General features: G+C 36.8%; 1 protein-coding gene across 1 annotated transcript in view; it reads right to left on the bottom strand.

The window, feature by feature from the left end:
- Nucleotides 1-10,281: 10,281 nt before the first annotated feature.
- The window catches only part of LOC149808387 (acid phosphatase type 7-like), a 78,010-nt gene continuing 73,719 nt past the window's right edge, over nt 10,282-14,572 (bottom strand). The window contains exon 12 of the mRNA XM_089976538.1: nt 10,282-14,188. Within this exon, the coding sequence (XP_089832664.1) occupies nt 14,129-14,188 (60 nt within the window). The 3' untranslated portion in view covers nt 10,282-14,128. The remainder of the gene's footprint in view (nt 14,189-14,572) is intronic.

Below are 14,572 nucleotides of genomic sequence, written 5' to 3'. Positions count from 1 at the left end.
GGAAACGATTCACCCTAAACAAATCGAAAACCGCTGAAAGCAAAATTCTTTTGAGGCCGAAGTTCTGGACGCACAAGTGCAAGAGCACTTGGATAAAAATGCGACTGTACATGACTCTAAGAAATGACAAGTAGTCCCACTACTCCACGGTGCATCTATACTGTTGAAATTCCGTTAGGCTATTATTTTAGCGGTCAACATTTGATGGACACGATTGCTGACAGGTTCAATGAACTGTTTGGTAAAGCCTTGGAGAGAAAACAAAAATGTGTCACCCTCAAGTTCCATATAGTAGCTCGTCGCCTCCTAACGAAATTTTCGGATAACAAAACGTTGGCCATTCAATTTTGTCCAGAATTGTTTGACATTTTGCGTGGGAAGATTTAGATGAATAAGCGAGGTGATTCCGGACCATTCGTCACTAACAACTTGGATTTTGCGAAGTACTTTAGATTCACTGTAGAACTGAACCAAGGACTCAGTTTGATTTATGTGTACTCTGATGTGGTGGAGTACAACGTGGTGGGACATACCTCCATACCGTTACTGCGTGTCATTTCTTTCAAAGTGGATTCTGGCGCAACCACTGACCAGGAAGGTGGAAACACCTATCACGTTCACCGCGAATTTGTACATTCTCATTATTTACCCGTCAGTAAGTAGTATTTTGACACTGTCAACATTGCTATAAAAGGAGATCTGGGACAAAATATTTCGTTCACCAAAGGGAAAGTAACAGTGAAACTCCATTTTAGAAAACTATTATGTAACGACTCGTAAGTCATGTATACTGTGTACCAAGGAGTCGCTCGACAGCGAGGACATGGTTTAAGAGATGTTGAAATCGGCCTTTCGTTCGGTAGCCCCCGTGTTGAAACCGATGGTGACACGAGGACTGCACGCCTTGAAAGATGTCTCTTTGACACAAGGCAAATAATTTCTCCAAAGTATCATCATCGACAAACAAAATCACAAAGAGGCTTTCTTGAGAGCAGACAAAAATGTCTTGATTCAAACGGGAAAGGCATCCAGGGCTGACGAAAAATTCCTATAAATGCCCTGGACACTTCCGAGTCAGGCATTCCTGCTTCCCTGACGCTACATCATGGACAAGGCAAAAAGAGACGACGATGACACCCATCCAGACGACTTCAACCCCTCAGAGCTAGAAAAACCAAGAAAAGAGAGAGAAAAATGTTTGTAATGCCATCCACCATGATGATGATGCAAGAATACCAATGGGTAGAATTTCACCCCGTCTCCTCTTTGACGGATTCAGCTCCCACTGAGTTTGAAATCAAAGGACAGCCCGAAGATTACATCGATCTGAATAGCAGATACTTGTACCTGAAAGTCAAAGCGATCAAAACGGTCGACACCGCTCCAGGTGCCGATGATAGAGTAGCTCCCGTCAACAATTTCATGCATTTCTTGTTCAGTGAAGTGGATTTGTACTTGAATAACAAACTCGTCAGCAGTAGCATGGATACTTACCCTTACGGAGCGTACCTGGAAAATCTCTTGACGTACGGAAAAGAGGCCAAGAACACTCATCTGGGTGCTTGCGTGGTATGGAAACCTGACTCAAAAGGCGAGGACAAGTTTAACGGCGTAGTCCTGACAGTATATGTCAATCCTCACAATATAGGCTTTAACGATCGTCGAAAGAAATCCTGCAAGGACGTAGTTTAGAATAGATGGATCGTTTGCATTTGGACATGTAGTCGCAAGACAAGTATTTGCTAAACGGAACTGATATCCGCCTGAGACTGAATCGTATAAATACCGTTTTCCATTTGATGGCTCATGCCAACGAGTACAAAATCATTCTCCAAGAAGCCAGACTTTACGTGCGTCGTGTGGAAGTGTTATCTAAAGTGTTATGCAAAACTTCAGTTTGCAGAAGCTCTACCCCATGCGGTGAACGTCAGCTTGTATGCCGAATTCGACAATACGATAGAAATCAACAGTTTGAGAGAAGTCCTTCTATACTATTAGAAGCTATGGAAGACTGTAATCCCTCTTTAAAGGGTGGAGTATCTATGGAAATGAAATAGGAGGATTTCGTGGAAGCTGTGGAAGACGAAGGGGGCATACTGATGAGGTCCAGATGGCCAGAACAAGAACAAGATTTAGTCTCCTGGGTGATACAGTAACGGAATTGATCAAGAGAGATAGCTATGGATGTCAAAACGATCATCAACACGATGAATGTATGATGCTGAAAAATTGAACGAGTATCTGGAGGACGCTTGGTGTCTCATCTCGGAAGAAGCAGTATTGCATCAGTGGCATAAAGACTTGCGTGATCATTCCTCTCCTCCACTGATTGCTCTAGAGGTCCATCACATCGAAGCTCTCTTGGCTCAGAGTGGGGAGACCAGACGAAGAAACGGTTACTTTTCAGAGATTTTCAAGTAAAAATTCAGGATTGAATTGATGACTTGTCATTACCTGTGGAACAATCCAAGAAAACTAAAACGGATACCCGGGAACTTTATTAACTTTAAAATAACAGTTCGTACACTGCTTCTTGGAATCTTGTTGTGTGTGCCAAAGATTAACTTCTTCATCGCAAACCTTAAAACCATCAAGCTTATGTCATCAACACGGACGACAGTCATCTCCCAGGAATCCAATGGGTAGCCGTCTACTTCCCTAAAGAGGGTTGTGTGGAGTATTTTGATTCGTATGGACTGCCCCCTTTGGAAGACGACATCATCGACTTTATGAGAAGACATGCCCAGGCGACACGATTCAATAATGTGAAATTACAAGCAGAGATTCGCTAGTGTGTGGAAAATATTGTTTGTATTTTCTGCATCAACGCAGTCTTGGATATTTTTTTAGAGGATTTAGTGACTTCTTTTGATCGTAACTCATCTAGAAACGATGACGATGACAAAATTTGTGTATTAATCTTTGTCTATATGTTAACAAATATAAGTGTGTCTATAAACACTTCATTTCTTTGTTTGATGTATAAAAAATAGAAGTGTGTCTATAAGTACTTTGTTTCCATAGCTTGTCAAGTAATGTAATCGATACTAAAATGGATCTGATGAGTTTCATTCAGGTTGGAGATTTCGACCAGTGAACATCGAAGAGCAGTAAACTCTAGCGTCCACGTGCAGCCAGGAATTTCCGTTTAGAATGGAGAAGAATAAGCCACCAGCCCTATAAGGAATATGTTGTAGCCGTAGACAGCTAAGATTGCTGCCGAATTAATTCATATGGAATCCACTTGCCTGAAGGAATAATAGTGGTTTACGTAGGTGCCATAGAGGGGGAAAAACATCGGAGTACCAACTAGTGCTATGATGGATTGGCATGATGGGACGCATGGGAAGCAGTACGCTCCAGCGTCCACGTGCACCAAGAGAGTACCATTTGGAATGGAGTAAAAAAAAATTGAGCCACCAGCCCTACAAGGACGAGTGCTTGCCGTGGACTGCAAGGACTACAATTGAAACACTCCATGGGGAAGCCAATTCAGTACCGGTGTACTCCTGACGAAACTCGACATGGAAACGGTCGAGCTACCTATCAAAATTGCCTAAGTAAATTAATATGCGGTTTCCATTTTGGCTTGGAGACTGCTTTTGATTATATCTCTACCTATATTTCTAATTTGATGATTTCGATACTGACATCAAAATTTTATTTTACTATTCTGAATGTTTAAGCGTAATACAAAATGATATGTCATTTTGATTTACGTGTGTGTGTGTGTGCGTGTGTACACTTTATACACTAAAATTCCAACTCTAAATAGAATGATTTAGGAACATTTTTAACTTATTTTATTTGACTAATTGCACAGGTGGCTTACACATTATTGGTATTTATTTTGCATTGTCCATTAAAATAACTGGACTTGATTTGATTAGGTATAGGCTGGCGTTTCAGGGCTCTGTGCATTTGCGCCTTCTGCCGGGTCCTTTTCCTCCCTTGCCTCTCCCGGACATCCGTACCATGACGGAGATGTGGAACAATTTCCACCCGTCTAAACCCAGGTGTTCCGATGTGACATCAACGAGCGTCACATAATGCTTTGCTAGACACCTGGCTCTGTAGAACAGACTGAAGAATTATCATTGAACATTAATGCGTTTTGGGTTGATTCCCACTCATGCTTGCCTTACAGCTAGGTCGTTAGGGACTTTAACCTTTAGGTGTTAGTCCCACGACCGGATGGTTGAATTAAATAGTGCTCTAAGAGCAAAGAAATGCCTCAAGGATGAGGCTCAAACTCCTTCCTCCAGGATTAATTAAATAGTCCGTATGAGACATTAATTAGAGGCTCATGCCCTTTTGAGCGAAAGTGTCTCAGATCCAAATATTAAGTCAGTCTTGTGAGTTTTGGTGTCAGTGGATGTTTTCCTTCACGTCCGAGCTTTACACTTATAAAGTCAAAGCGTTAGAACAGTACAAAATGTGCGATCCTACTCCATGGAAAAATAACACCCCCAAAATCAACCTTATTGCCCAGACATTTGGATCCAAACTAGAAAACCCTATAGGAACACTACCAGGAGTATGCAAAAACTACAAAACCCTATAGGAACACTAACAGAAGTATGCATAACCATTGAGAAAACATACTCTGAACACCTTAAAATCTATACAGACGGATCCAAATCCCAAGAACTAAAAAGAACAGCAGCTGCAATAATAATACCCAAACACTGGGTTGCACATGGAGACAGACTCCCGGATGATTGTTCCATCTATACAGCAGAATTATGGGCAATACATGAGGCACTTAAATGGATTAAAACCCAAACGTACACTCAGAACGTTATTATAACAAAATCTCTAAGCATACTCAAACCCGTGGAGACTGGTACAACAAAAGGCAGAGGTAATATGTTAGAAGAAACAATGATAGCCATTAGAGAGATTGAAGGAAAACAACAAAGCAGTGAATTCTTATGGGTGCCTTCGCATATAAATCTAACAGGAAATGACAAAGGTGACCAACATGCTAAACTTAACTTCATGAACAATACACTATCACACTTTGACTACAGTGTACAAGAGGTATGTAGTCAAAAAAGAATTAAAATAAACAAGACATGTCAGCAACTCTGTGAAAATACAAACAAGGGCAGACATATATTCCAACTGCAAAAAGATATCAACATAACCATCATGACACCTAAAGACATAGAAACCACCGACTTCCGCATTATTAATAGGTTACAAACAGGAAAAATGTTACAAAGAAGCAGTTTTGGAAAACATCTCAAGAAAGAAAGAAACCAAACCACATACTGTCCCCATTGTCCAACAGTGGAAACATTAGACCATGTTTTCAACACCTGCCCTAAATGTCATAATTAACGAACTAACTTCCAAGAACAACAGAAGGAATATGGATCCCCTACAACATATTCAGAAATATTAAACAAGGTATATAATAAAACCATCGAAACTACATACAAAAATATACTATGGTAATTTAAACAAATTAACAAATATGAAAAAAATATAAGCAAACATAAGAAAATAAAAACACAACATCAAAAACAAAACATCAATGACTAGATAGGACTAAAGCGGTAGGGTAAGATATCACATAAATAACATAAATAAATCTATCCACAAGCTAAGAAAATAAACAAAACAAATAAGTCCAAAGCTATCATAACTAGTAGACAGGCTAACAAACTCAAAATTCGAAAATAACAAAGACCAGATGTCTTTGAAAAGTCATAGCGACCAGAGTATACAGCAAAGATATCTGTCTTATCAAAATAGATTTTGCCTGAAAATAACATCACATAAATAACTCATAAACTAGGAAAAAAATCAAACCAAAACAAAATTTGATCTAGCCTGAAAACAACATCACATAAATAACTATATTCACAAACTAGGAAACTAATCAAATCAAAACATCAATCACCTGAAAAGACTAAAGAGGTAGGGTAAGAGCTAGGAAAAGGGTAAGTCCATATTGAAAAAAGGGGAAGAAAAAAAAATTAAAAATAAAATTTTAAAACAAACAATAAAAAAGAAAACTGTATGTAAATGTGTGTGTGTAGATATACATGTATGTGTGTATATCTGTATGTATGTGTATATATGTATATATGTGTGTATGTATATATTATTTATATATAAAAAAAATAAAAAAATTAAAACAAATAATTAATTAACACTCCCTTCCACTGCGTGTGTTCAGGCTATTAATACAATATTAACCATACATGTCTGAAAGAACTACACAAATAACTCTACCACTCACCCATCCAAGAAACAATAATGTATATAAGTTGGCTAACCCTGCCACCAGGACCGGTTGCACAAGCTGACGAAGATTGGTAATGTATAAATAAACACCAAAAAGACTCAGGTCCCCATAAAAATTAAGACTATAAGGGGACAAAAGCCCAGTCCTCATGCCCACTGCGCAAGGCGGAAATAAAATAAATAAGACACACAGGCACCAAATTATTGAACACACAACACTCAAATCCCATCAACACCCATCAGACCAATACATTTATAAATAACAAAATTAAGAGGTACATTGTACTAGCAAAACTTCCAACAAGAAAACAAGATATGACAGACCAATGGACCAGTTGCAAACACCATGGCCGGCCTATAACATTGAAAGTCGAGTCAGAACCAAAGGACCTTACTTCAACATCAGACCAACTGAAAGAAGAAAGAAGAGAAGAAAATAAAACAAAGAAGAAGAAAAAGAAGACCAACATCAACTTTCAAATTACCTTCTTATATGAGGTTCTTCCTTTGGCTTATGAAGTCCTCTTTTGATAAAAGCTATATCCCCAAAATCCTGGTCTGATCCTTTGATTACCGCCATTAAAATTCAAAACCAAAGAAAACATAACATTACACAAAAATCACATAGGGTGCCTGACACCAAGCTGATTGGTACTATTTAGAAAATTGAAGGTACACCATGTACATAAAATTCTAACTTTTTTGTCAAAATAGTAAAGGAAATTATACAATTAAAACAATTGGAAAATTGCACAGGTGGCTATTCTGTACAAACTGTAGTGCCACAACCATGGGTACAACATTTGGCTATTCTGTACAAACTGTCGTGCCACAACCATGAATACAACATTTGGCTATTGTGTTCAGACTCTAGTGCCACAACCATGGGTACAACATTTGGCTCTTATGTACAAACTGTAATGCCACAACCACGGGTACAACATTTGGCTATTGTGTACAAACTGTAGTGCCACAACCATGGGTACAACATTTGGCTATTGTGTACAAACTGTAGTGCCACAACCATGGGTACAACATTTGGCTATTCTGGACAAACTGTAGTGCCACAACCATGGGAACAACACTGTCACAGAGTAAGGCGAGAAATAACTTGGTTTTACCTTAGAACGATTTAATATTTTTCATCGTACATGTGTACAATATTACCTAGGATGGAAGGTGTGAGTGGCCGAGTGGTCTAAAGCGCTCTCTGTTATGGATCACTGCCATCTCACCTCTGTCTGCGTGGGTTTCGAGTCTCGGATTCAGCCAATGTAGGTATGTGAGAAAACATGCCAGTAGCTTCTTGTGGGTCGGTGGTTCTTTCCGGGGTTTTCCCGGGTTCTTCTTCCGCCATTAATACTGGCCGCCATGTATAGCCTAATTTGTGCTGAAAATGGCATTAAACCCCATGACAACAACAACAACCTAGGATGGATAATTGTTTTTCTAGTTAAGCGACCGAACTAGCATGTATCTCGTCATAGATCGCTTTCATCAAGGGACACAAAGAACATGGTTTGTAATGGTATTCTACCCTTATTAATACTCATTCTCCTGTAGACTTAAGGCAAGTTTCTTTTCTAACTGACACATTAGTTTTTTGGGATCTTGTCAAGGAGTGTACGCTCTCCATTTTGTTCTACATCGATGGGGTAAGTGTTACATTTTTTTTTATATTTGATATGTGGAACATATTCAGTTTTAATGTTGTAGCATAAAATGTTGCCTTTACCACTATGCGGATTTGATATGTTGTGAACTTTTGCACTGTTATAAGTTGCTATTAACAGTTTAATGTAGTAGCATGGGTCTATAGATTTTAATTCCATATCTGTTATTATGACTGGCTTGGTTTCATTTCAGCTGTGTCTGTGTGTATGGGTGTATCAGGCTGTCGGTCTGGCTGCCTGTATGTCTGTCTTATGGGTTTAGATGTAGGTGTGACCATCAAGGCCATACAAGGATGGAAGTGCTGATTTATAAATTTGTGTGCATGTTTGTTCCAACTGTATATATTGTTTCAATGGAACATATGGTGTAGTTCAATTGAGTACAATTGAGTTACCTTCATTACATGAGATTATATGAATCTTACATTCATTACATGAAAATATATCAATCACATTTTCACTTTTCCATTTGTGAATATTTGTGTCAAGTAAATGAATGAGTTGTATGTTTAGAGCTTGAAAGAATCACGCTGTATTTGTAAAGAATATAAATATTTTTATCAATTCATTTCATAAACTTCCATCTCTCATCACATATTGTGTTGTGTTGTCATTTAATCCAAGCATCCATTCAGGTCAAATCATGTTTCAAGCACTTGCCATTGCAAATAAACAACAGTGCTAGAAACATGGATATAGCATAGGATCTTGTTTACAAACTAGTACCACAACCATCAGTACAGCACTGGGCAATCCTGTACAAACTACAGTGTTGAAACCATGGGTATAGCAGTGGCCCTTCTTAACAAACTATAGTGCAGGAACCATGGGTACAGCAGTGGCCCTTCTTAACAAACAACAGTGCTGGAACCATGGGTACAGCAGTGTCCCTTCTTAACAAACTATAGTCCTGAAACCATGGCTACAACAGTGTCCCTTCTTAACAAACTACAGTGCTGTACTCATGGGTACAGCAGTGGCCCTTCTTAACAAATTACAGTGCTCAAAGCATGGGTACAGCAGTGGCCCTTCTTAACAAAGTGCTGGAACCATGGGTACAGCAGTGTCCCTTCTTAACAAACTATAGTGCTGGAACAATGGCTACAACAGTGTCCCTTATTAACAAACTACAGTGCTGGAACCATGTGTACAGCAGTGGCCCTTCTTAACAAGCTACAGTGCTGGAATCATGGGTACAGCAGTGGCCCTTCTTAACAAACTACAGTGCTGGAACCATGGGTACAGCAGTGGCCCTTCTTAACAAACTACACTGCTGGAACCATGGGTACAGCAGTGGCCCTTCTTAACAAACTACAGTGCTAGAATCATGGGTACAGCAGTGGCCCATCTTAACAAACTATAGTACTGGAACCATGGGTACAGCAGTGACCCTTCTTAACAAACTATAGTGCAGGAACCATGGGTACAGCAGTGGCCCTTCTTAACAAACTACACTGCTGGAATCATGGGTACAGCATAGGATCTTCTAGTCCCCAAGTCATGAGTCTATCATTTGTTCTTCAGTACAAACTACAGTGCTGGAATCATGGGTAAAGCATAGGATCTTCTAGTCCCAGAGTCATGAGTCTATCATTTGTTCTTCAGTACAAACTACAGTGCTGGAATCATGGGTAAAGCATAGGATCTTCTAGTCCCAGAGTCATGAGTCTATCATTTGTTCTTCAGTACAAACTACAGTGCTGGAATCATGGGTACAGCATAGGATCTTCTAGTCCCCAAGTCATGAGTCTATCATTTGTTCTTCAGTACAAACTACAGTGCTGGAATCATGGGTACAGCATAGGATCTTCTAGTCCCCAAGTCATGAGTCTATGATTTGTTCTTCAGTACAAACTACAGTGCTGGAATCATGGGTAAAGCATAGGATCTTCTAGTCCCAGAGTCATGAGTCTATCATTTGTTCTTCAGTACAAACTACAGTGCTGGAATCATGGGTTCATGGGTAAAGCATAGGATCTTCTAGTCCCAGAGTCATGCGTCTATCATTTGTTCTTCAGTACAAACTACAGTGCTGGAATCATGGGTAAAGCATAGGATCTTCTAGTCCCAGAGTCATGAGTCTATCATTTGTTCTTCAGTACAAACTACAGTGCTGGAATCATGGGTAAAGCATAGGATCTTCTAGTCCCAGAGTCATGAGTCTATCATTTGTTCTTCAGTACAAACTACAGTGCTGGAATCATGGGTAAAGCATAGGATCTTCTAGTCCCAGAGTCATGAGTCTATCATTTGTTCTTCAGTACAAACTACAGTGCCAGAACAACTGGTGGGCCATATAACCTTCTGTACAAGCTACAGTCAAGATAGGTCACAAACAAAAACTCCTGTCTTTGAGAAAAATCATTTATTGCTTGTATGAATGCATTTCTTCCTTTTAATTTCATATTTTACTTACATGGAACAAATATATACTTTCAGGTAAATCAAGCTGCATGGTAAAGAATGTGACAAAAAAACAATACAAGCTTCTTAAAAGAACCTTCCAATCAGTAGACCATAAACAGGTGAAATGTAGCATGACTAGTGCTGGACTCTGCAAAAAATCACCGTTAAACAAGCTTCTTATAAGAACTTTGAGATATTCATAGTATATATAGAATTCAAAGAGCAATGAGGTGAAATTTTTACCTGAACCTGTTTTCAGTTCAACTATATGCTTAAGAACAGATTTGACAGGAAGCCTGAAAATCAATTAAACTTTACATGAACAGCTGTAGTGAAGTGAAGAACATTCATGAATAATTGATTTCTAAGCTTCATGAGATAAAATATTAACTTCATTCTTGTAATTACAAAATGTTCTAAAAATAAGTGACAAATCTCATGAAATAAATAACAGAATTATAGAACTATTTTAACCACTGTTTACAAACTTTGCCAAAGCAAACCAGAAATATATTAATATAAGTAGTTCTTTTCTGATGTTATGAACTAATATATAGTTTTCTGCATCAAATGATGTCATTCTAACTGATCCAAATGCTTGTTACAATGGGTTATAATTATTTGCTGACACACATGTGTTGGCAGATTTGATGTAGGTCAAAGGATCCTGCAGTTGCCCAAACCTGTAAGCCATTAGCTCCATTGGACTGACCCACACTCCCCACCCTTTTCTAAATCTGGCTATGCACTGTTTAGAAGATCCCACAAATACATCTTAAAATGTAATAAAGTTCTAAAATGAAAGCTAAAAAATGTGTCTATGTGCCAAAGCTGTTCCTGTCAGTTTGATACAATTAAGATGCAATTAAAGAACAAAGTGCTGAGTAAAACAGGGGCCATAACTCAATACTGTTTTTTTTCTTCTGGAAAACAGTAAAAATCAAACTTGGCCCATGTCTTCTTTGTATTAAATCTCATACAAAATTAGATAGTAAATGCATGCTGTACTGAAGTTATTGTATGTCTTCGTTGAATTAAATCTCATACAAAATTTGATATTAAATGCATGCTGTACTGAAGTTATTGTATGTCTTCGTTGAATTAAATCTCATACAAAATTTGATATTAAATGCATGCTGTACTGAAGTTATTGTGCACAAACTGAAGGACAAAGTTGGAGGTCAAAATTCTATAAGACACATCAAGACTGTTCAAACATGAATTCGTGATGAACATGATGGGGCATGGCAAGAAAGCACAGACATGAAAAAGACTATATACCTCCTCTACAGATATGGCAGGAGGCATTAACAATAAGGAATTATAAATATGGCACACACTTATTAAAAATTCCTCTCTAGCTTTCACTTAAAGACTCCTAATTTAAACATACCAAAACAAAATAATGTGATTGATATACAAAGATTGGTTATCTGGGTTGTCAAAGTATTAAAATTACCTCTGTCACCTGACAGCAGATGATGCATCCAACTGGACACTGAATCTTTGTTTTTCAAACCAAGCATATGAAAATTCAAAATTTTCTGAGTCAAGAAATGACAGGAATTGGATTAATTCTTTCAGTTGCTTTTCAGGAATAGTGGAGGTCACTCTTATCTGAGGAAAACCATGCAAATATTATGAAAAAACAAAACTGGAGAAAACATGAAAAACATAAAGATATTGGTACCTGAATCATGATAAATGATTTGGTATTATTTTATAATTTACAAGGTCGTCTGGCATTTATAAAAGGTGGGAAACAAGGTGGAAAACATGACAAATATTCTATCAAAGAACACACAGTACAATAAAACTCAAGTGTCTACAGTGAACTAAATATTCCAAAACTTTCATGTCATTGTTGATAGTTTTTACGATATTTGTTTTTTTTCCTATGAACAGCATACATTTTATATGCATCACTATAAATATTAAGCACCAAGTGACATAATCTTGTAACAAAGACTACATTAGTAAAATTACAACTGTCTAACTACATTTAGTAAAATTACAACTAACTACATTATTAAAATTACAAGTGTCTAAATTTGAACAGTACAAATTGCAAGTAACGCAAAGACTAGAAATTTATATTTGCAAGTGCACACATAATGAATGAACTATTCTAGGATACACAACTGCAGGATTCATACACGCTAAAAGTGACCTGAATACACAAAAACCCAGGCAGTATATTTTTAACAATACCAATACCTCTTCATTTAACCACTCTTATAATTAAAAAATAAACCCCATTTGTTAAAACCTCAAATTTTCAGGTGTAAAATAAATCATGATGATATATCATATCCAGCGTCATTAACAGGTGTCATAAAGTACCAACTCTTGAGAAGGCATGGGCAATGATTGCAATTCTAATGAATTACTTCATTTCCACATAAAATTTAGTGGGTTGACAAGTCTGAGGATCAACAGTCGATATATAAAACTGGAAAAAAATATCTGCTCAATGATCTCTTTTTAAGCTTAAATAAATACATGGCAATGCCATTCATATGGCAATGATTAAAGATACCAACATGATATTAACATAGTCTCAAAGGTTAAATTAAATAATCCCTTGTTCTTATTCAGTCTTTCAGGTTTGTACAAGTAAGCGGTGTGTGTATACAGCAATAGTCTGTTTAAGAAGTATCTTCTTTGCTTTTAAGAGTTGCCTATTGCCACTAATTTGAATGTCCCTTTTTAAAGCAACCTTAAAAAGCCTCTTGTCATATTTCCAACAGCTGACCTATAAAACCCAAATCTGAGAACATTAAAAAGCTGCAAAGATATGTGGATATAAACAACAACCTGAACTGTAAATTTTTGGATTAAAAAGGTGGGAGTATTGGTTATTTACAAGATTACAAATTCATTAAAATGCTATAAAAAGAAAGTAAAAAATAAATTACTTACATAGATAAAATAAATAGCCTGTTAAAATAAATCTGTTCAATGCAAACAATGGTTTTTAATAGACTGGATAAAAATTTTACATACAACAATTGGGACCAGAAATATCAATTTTAAATATACGTATCCCAAGACTGCATAAATATTTTACAACAATACAATATGATACAAAGAATACTGACTGTGACCTGCATAAAAGCCACCACAATTACATTACAATGTTTTAGTGTCTTTACTAGTCATTCTCTTGACCCCTTTAAAGATGAACTATACCGATATGCACATCTTAAAGGTTAAATTATTAGCTAATCCCTTATTTTAAGCCAACCAATCTTCAAGTAAACTAAGAGGTGAAATAGTACATATATATCAACCACCTGCTTTAAGAGGTCACTTTGCTTACCAAAGTACTGCTTAACACAAGTCTGAATGTAGCATAAATGAACCTTTATAAAGCAACCACACAAAAGTCTCTGGTGCTTTTTCCTACAAGTGACTTCTAAAACCATAATCTGACTATACAAAAGAGATATCAGCATATTCATTAAAAAATATGCCTTAGGCAAATGTGGAGAGAAAGAGAAATCTGAACTCAACCATTAATGATAAAAAAGATCCTGACATGTAGGAACTTCAGTATTTTAAAAGATGATAAATTCAGAAAAATGTCATAAAAATCAGATTACAAATAAATAATTCACTGGGATTAAATCATTGGAATAATAAAAGAAAATCACTTGAAATATAAAAAAGTACTGATAGAGTGGTAAAAATACATTAAGTATATTCATTAAGACAAGAAACATATTGAAAAATCAGGATCATAATTTTTTTCCACAAAACATTACAGAATACTTGGTATCAGTACTTCCTCAATTGTAAGAACCATGTTTCTCCTTGACTATCATCAGCTTGTCAATGATCTGGCCACCCTAAAAAAGAAAGGATTCTTTTAAATTTAAAAAAAAAAGTTTAAAAAGTTAATTTCCAAGCTTAAATTAATTGCACAGTTGACCATTTCACCAAACAGGCTAATATGGTATTGTAAGAAAATAACTAAGATTTTCTCACACATTTTATATTATGTTGGTTTTACTATAGTCTGATAGAAATTCTTTCCAAAGATAAAGATATAATCAATATGCAAAAGTCTCTTGTTCATAATCATTCATTATCTTGATGACACCAAGTTTTATCTACATCTGATCGAAAAGAAGTCTCTAGATCTAGAAAGGTCACAAACTCGACCAATCAGATTCAAGAACATCTTATAATATCTCGCTTATTATACAGAACCTATCTCTAAGACAATATTG

This window comes from Sinohyriopsis cumingii, chromosome 1, assembly GCF_028554795.1.
Source record: "Sinohyriopsis cumingii isolate HCF-2022 chromosome 1, ASM2855479v2, whole genome shotgun sequence".
Classification (NCBI taxonomy): domain Eukaryota; kingdom Metazoa; phylum Mollusca; class Bivalvia; order Unionida; family Unionidae; genus Sinohyriopsis; species Sinohyriopsis cumingii.
Note: the sequence above shows the minus strand (reverse complement) of the source record. Positions and strands in the feature narration are given on the sequence as shown.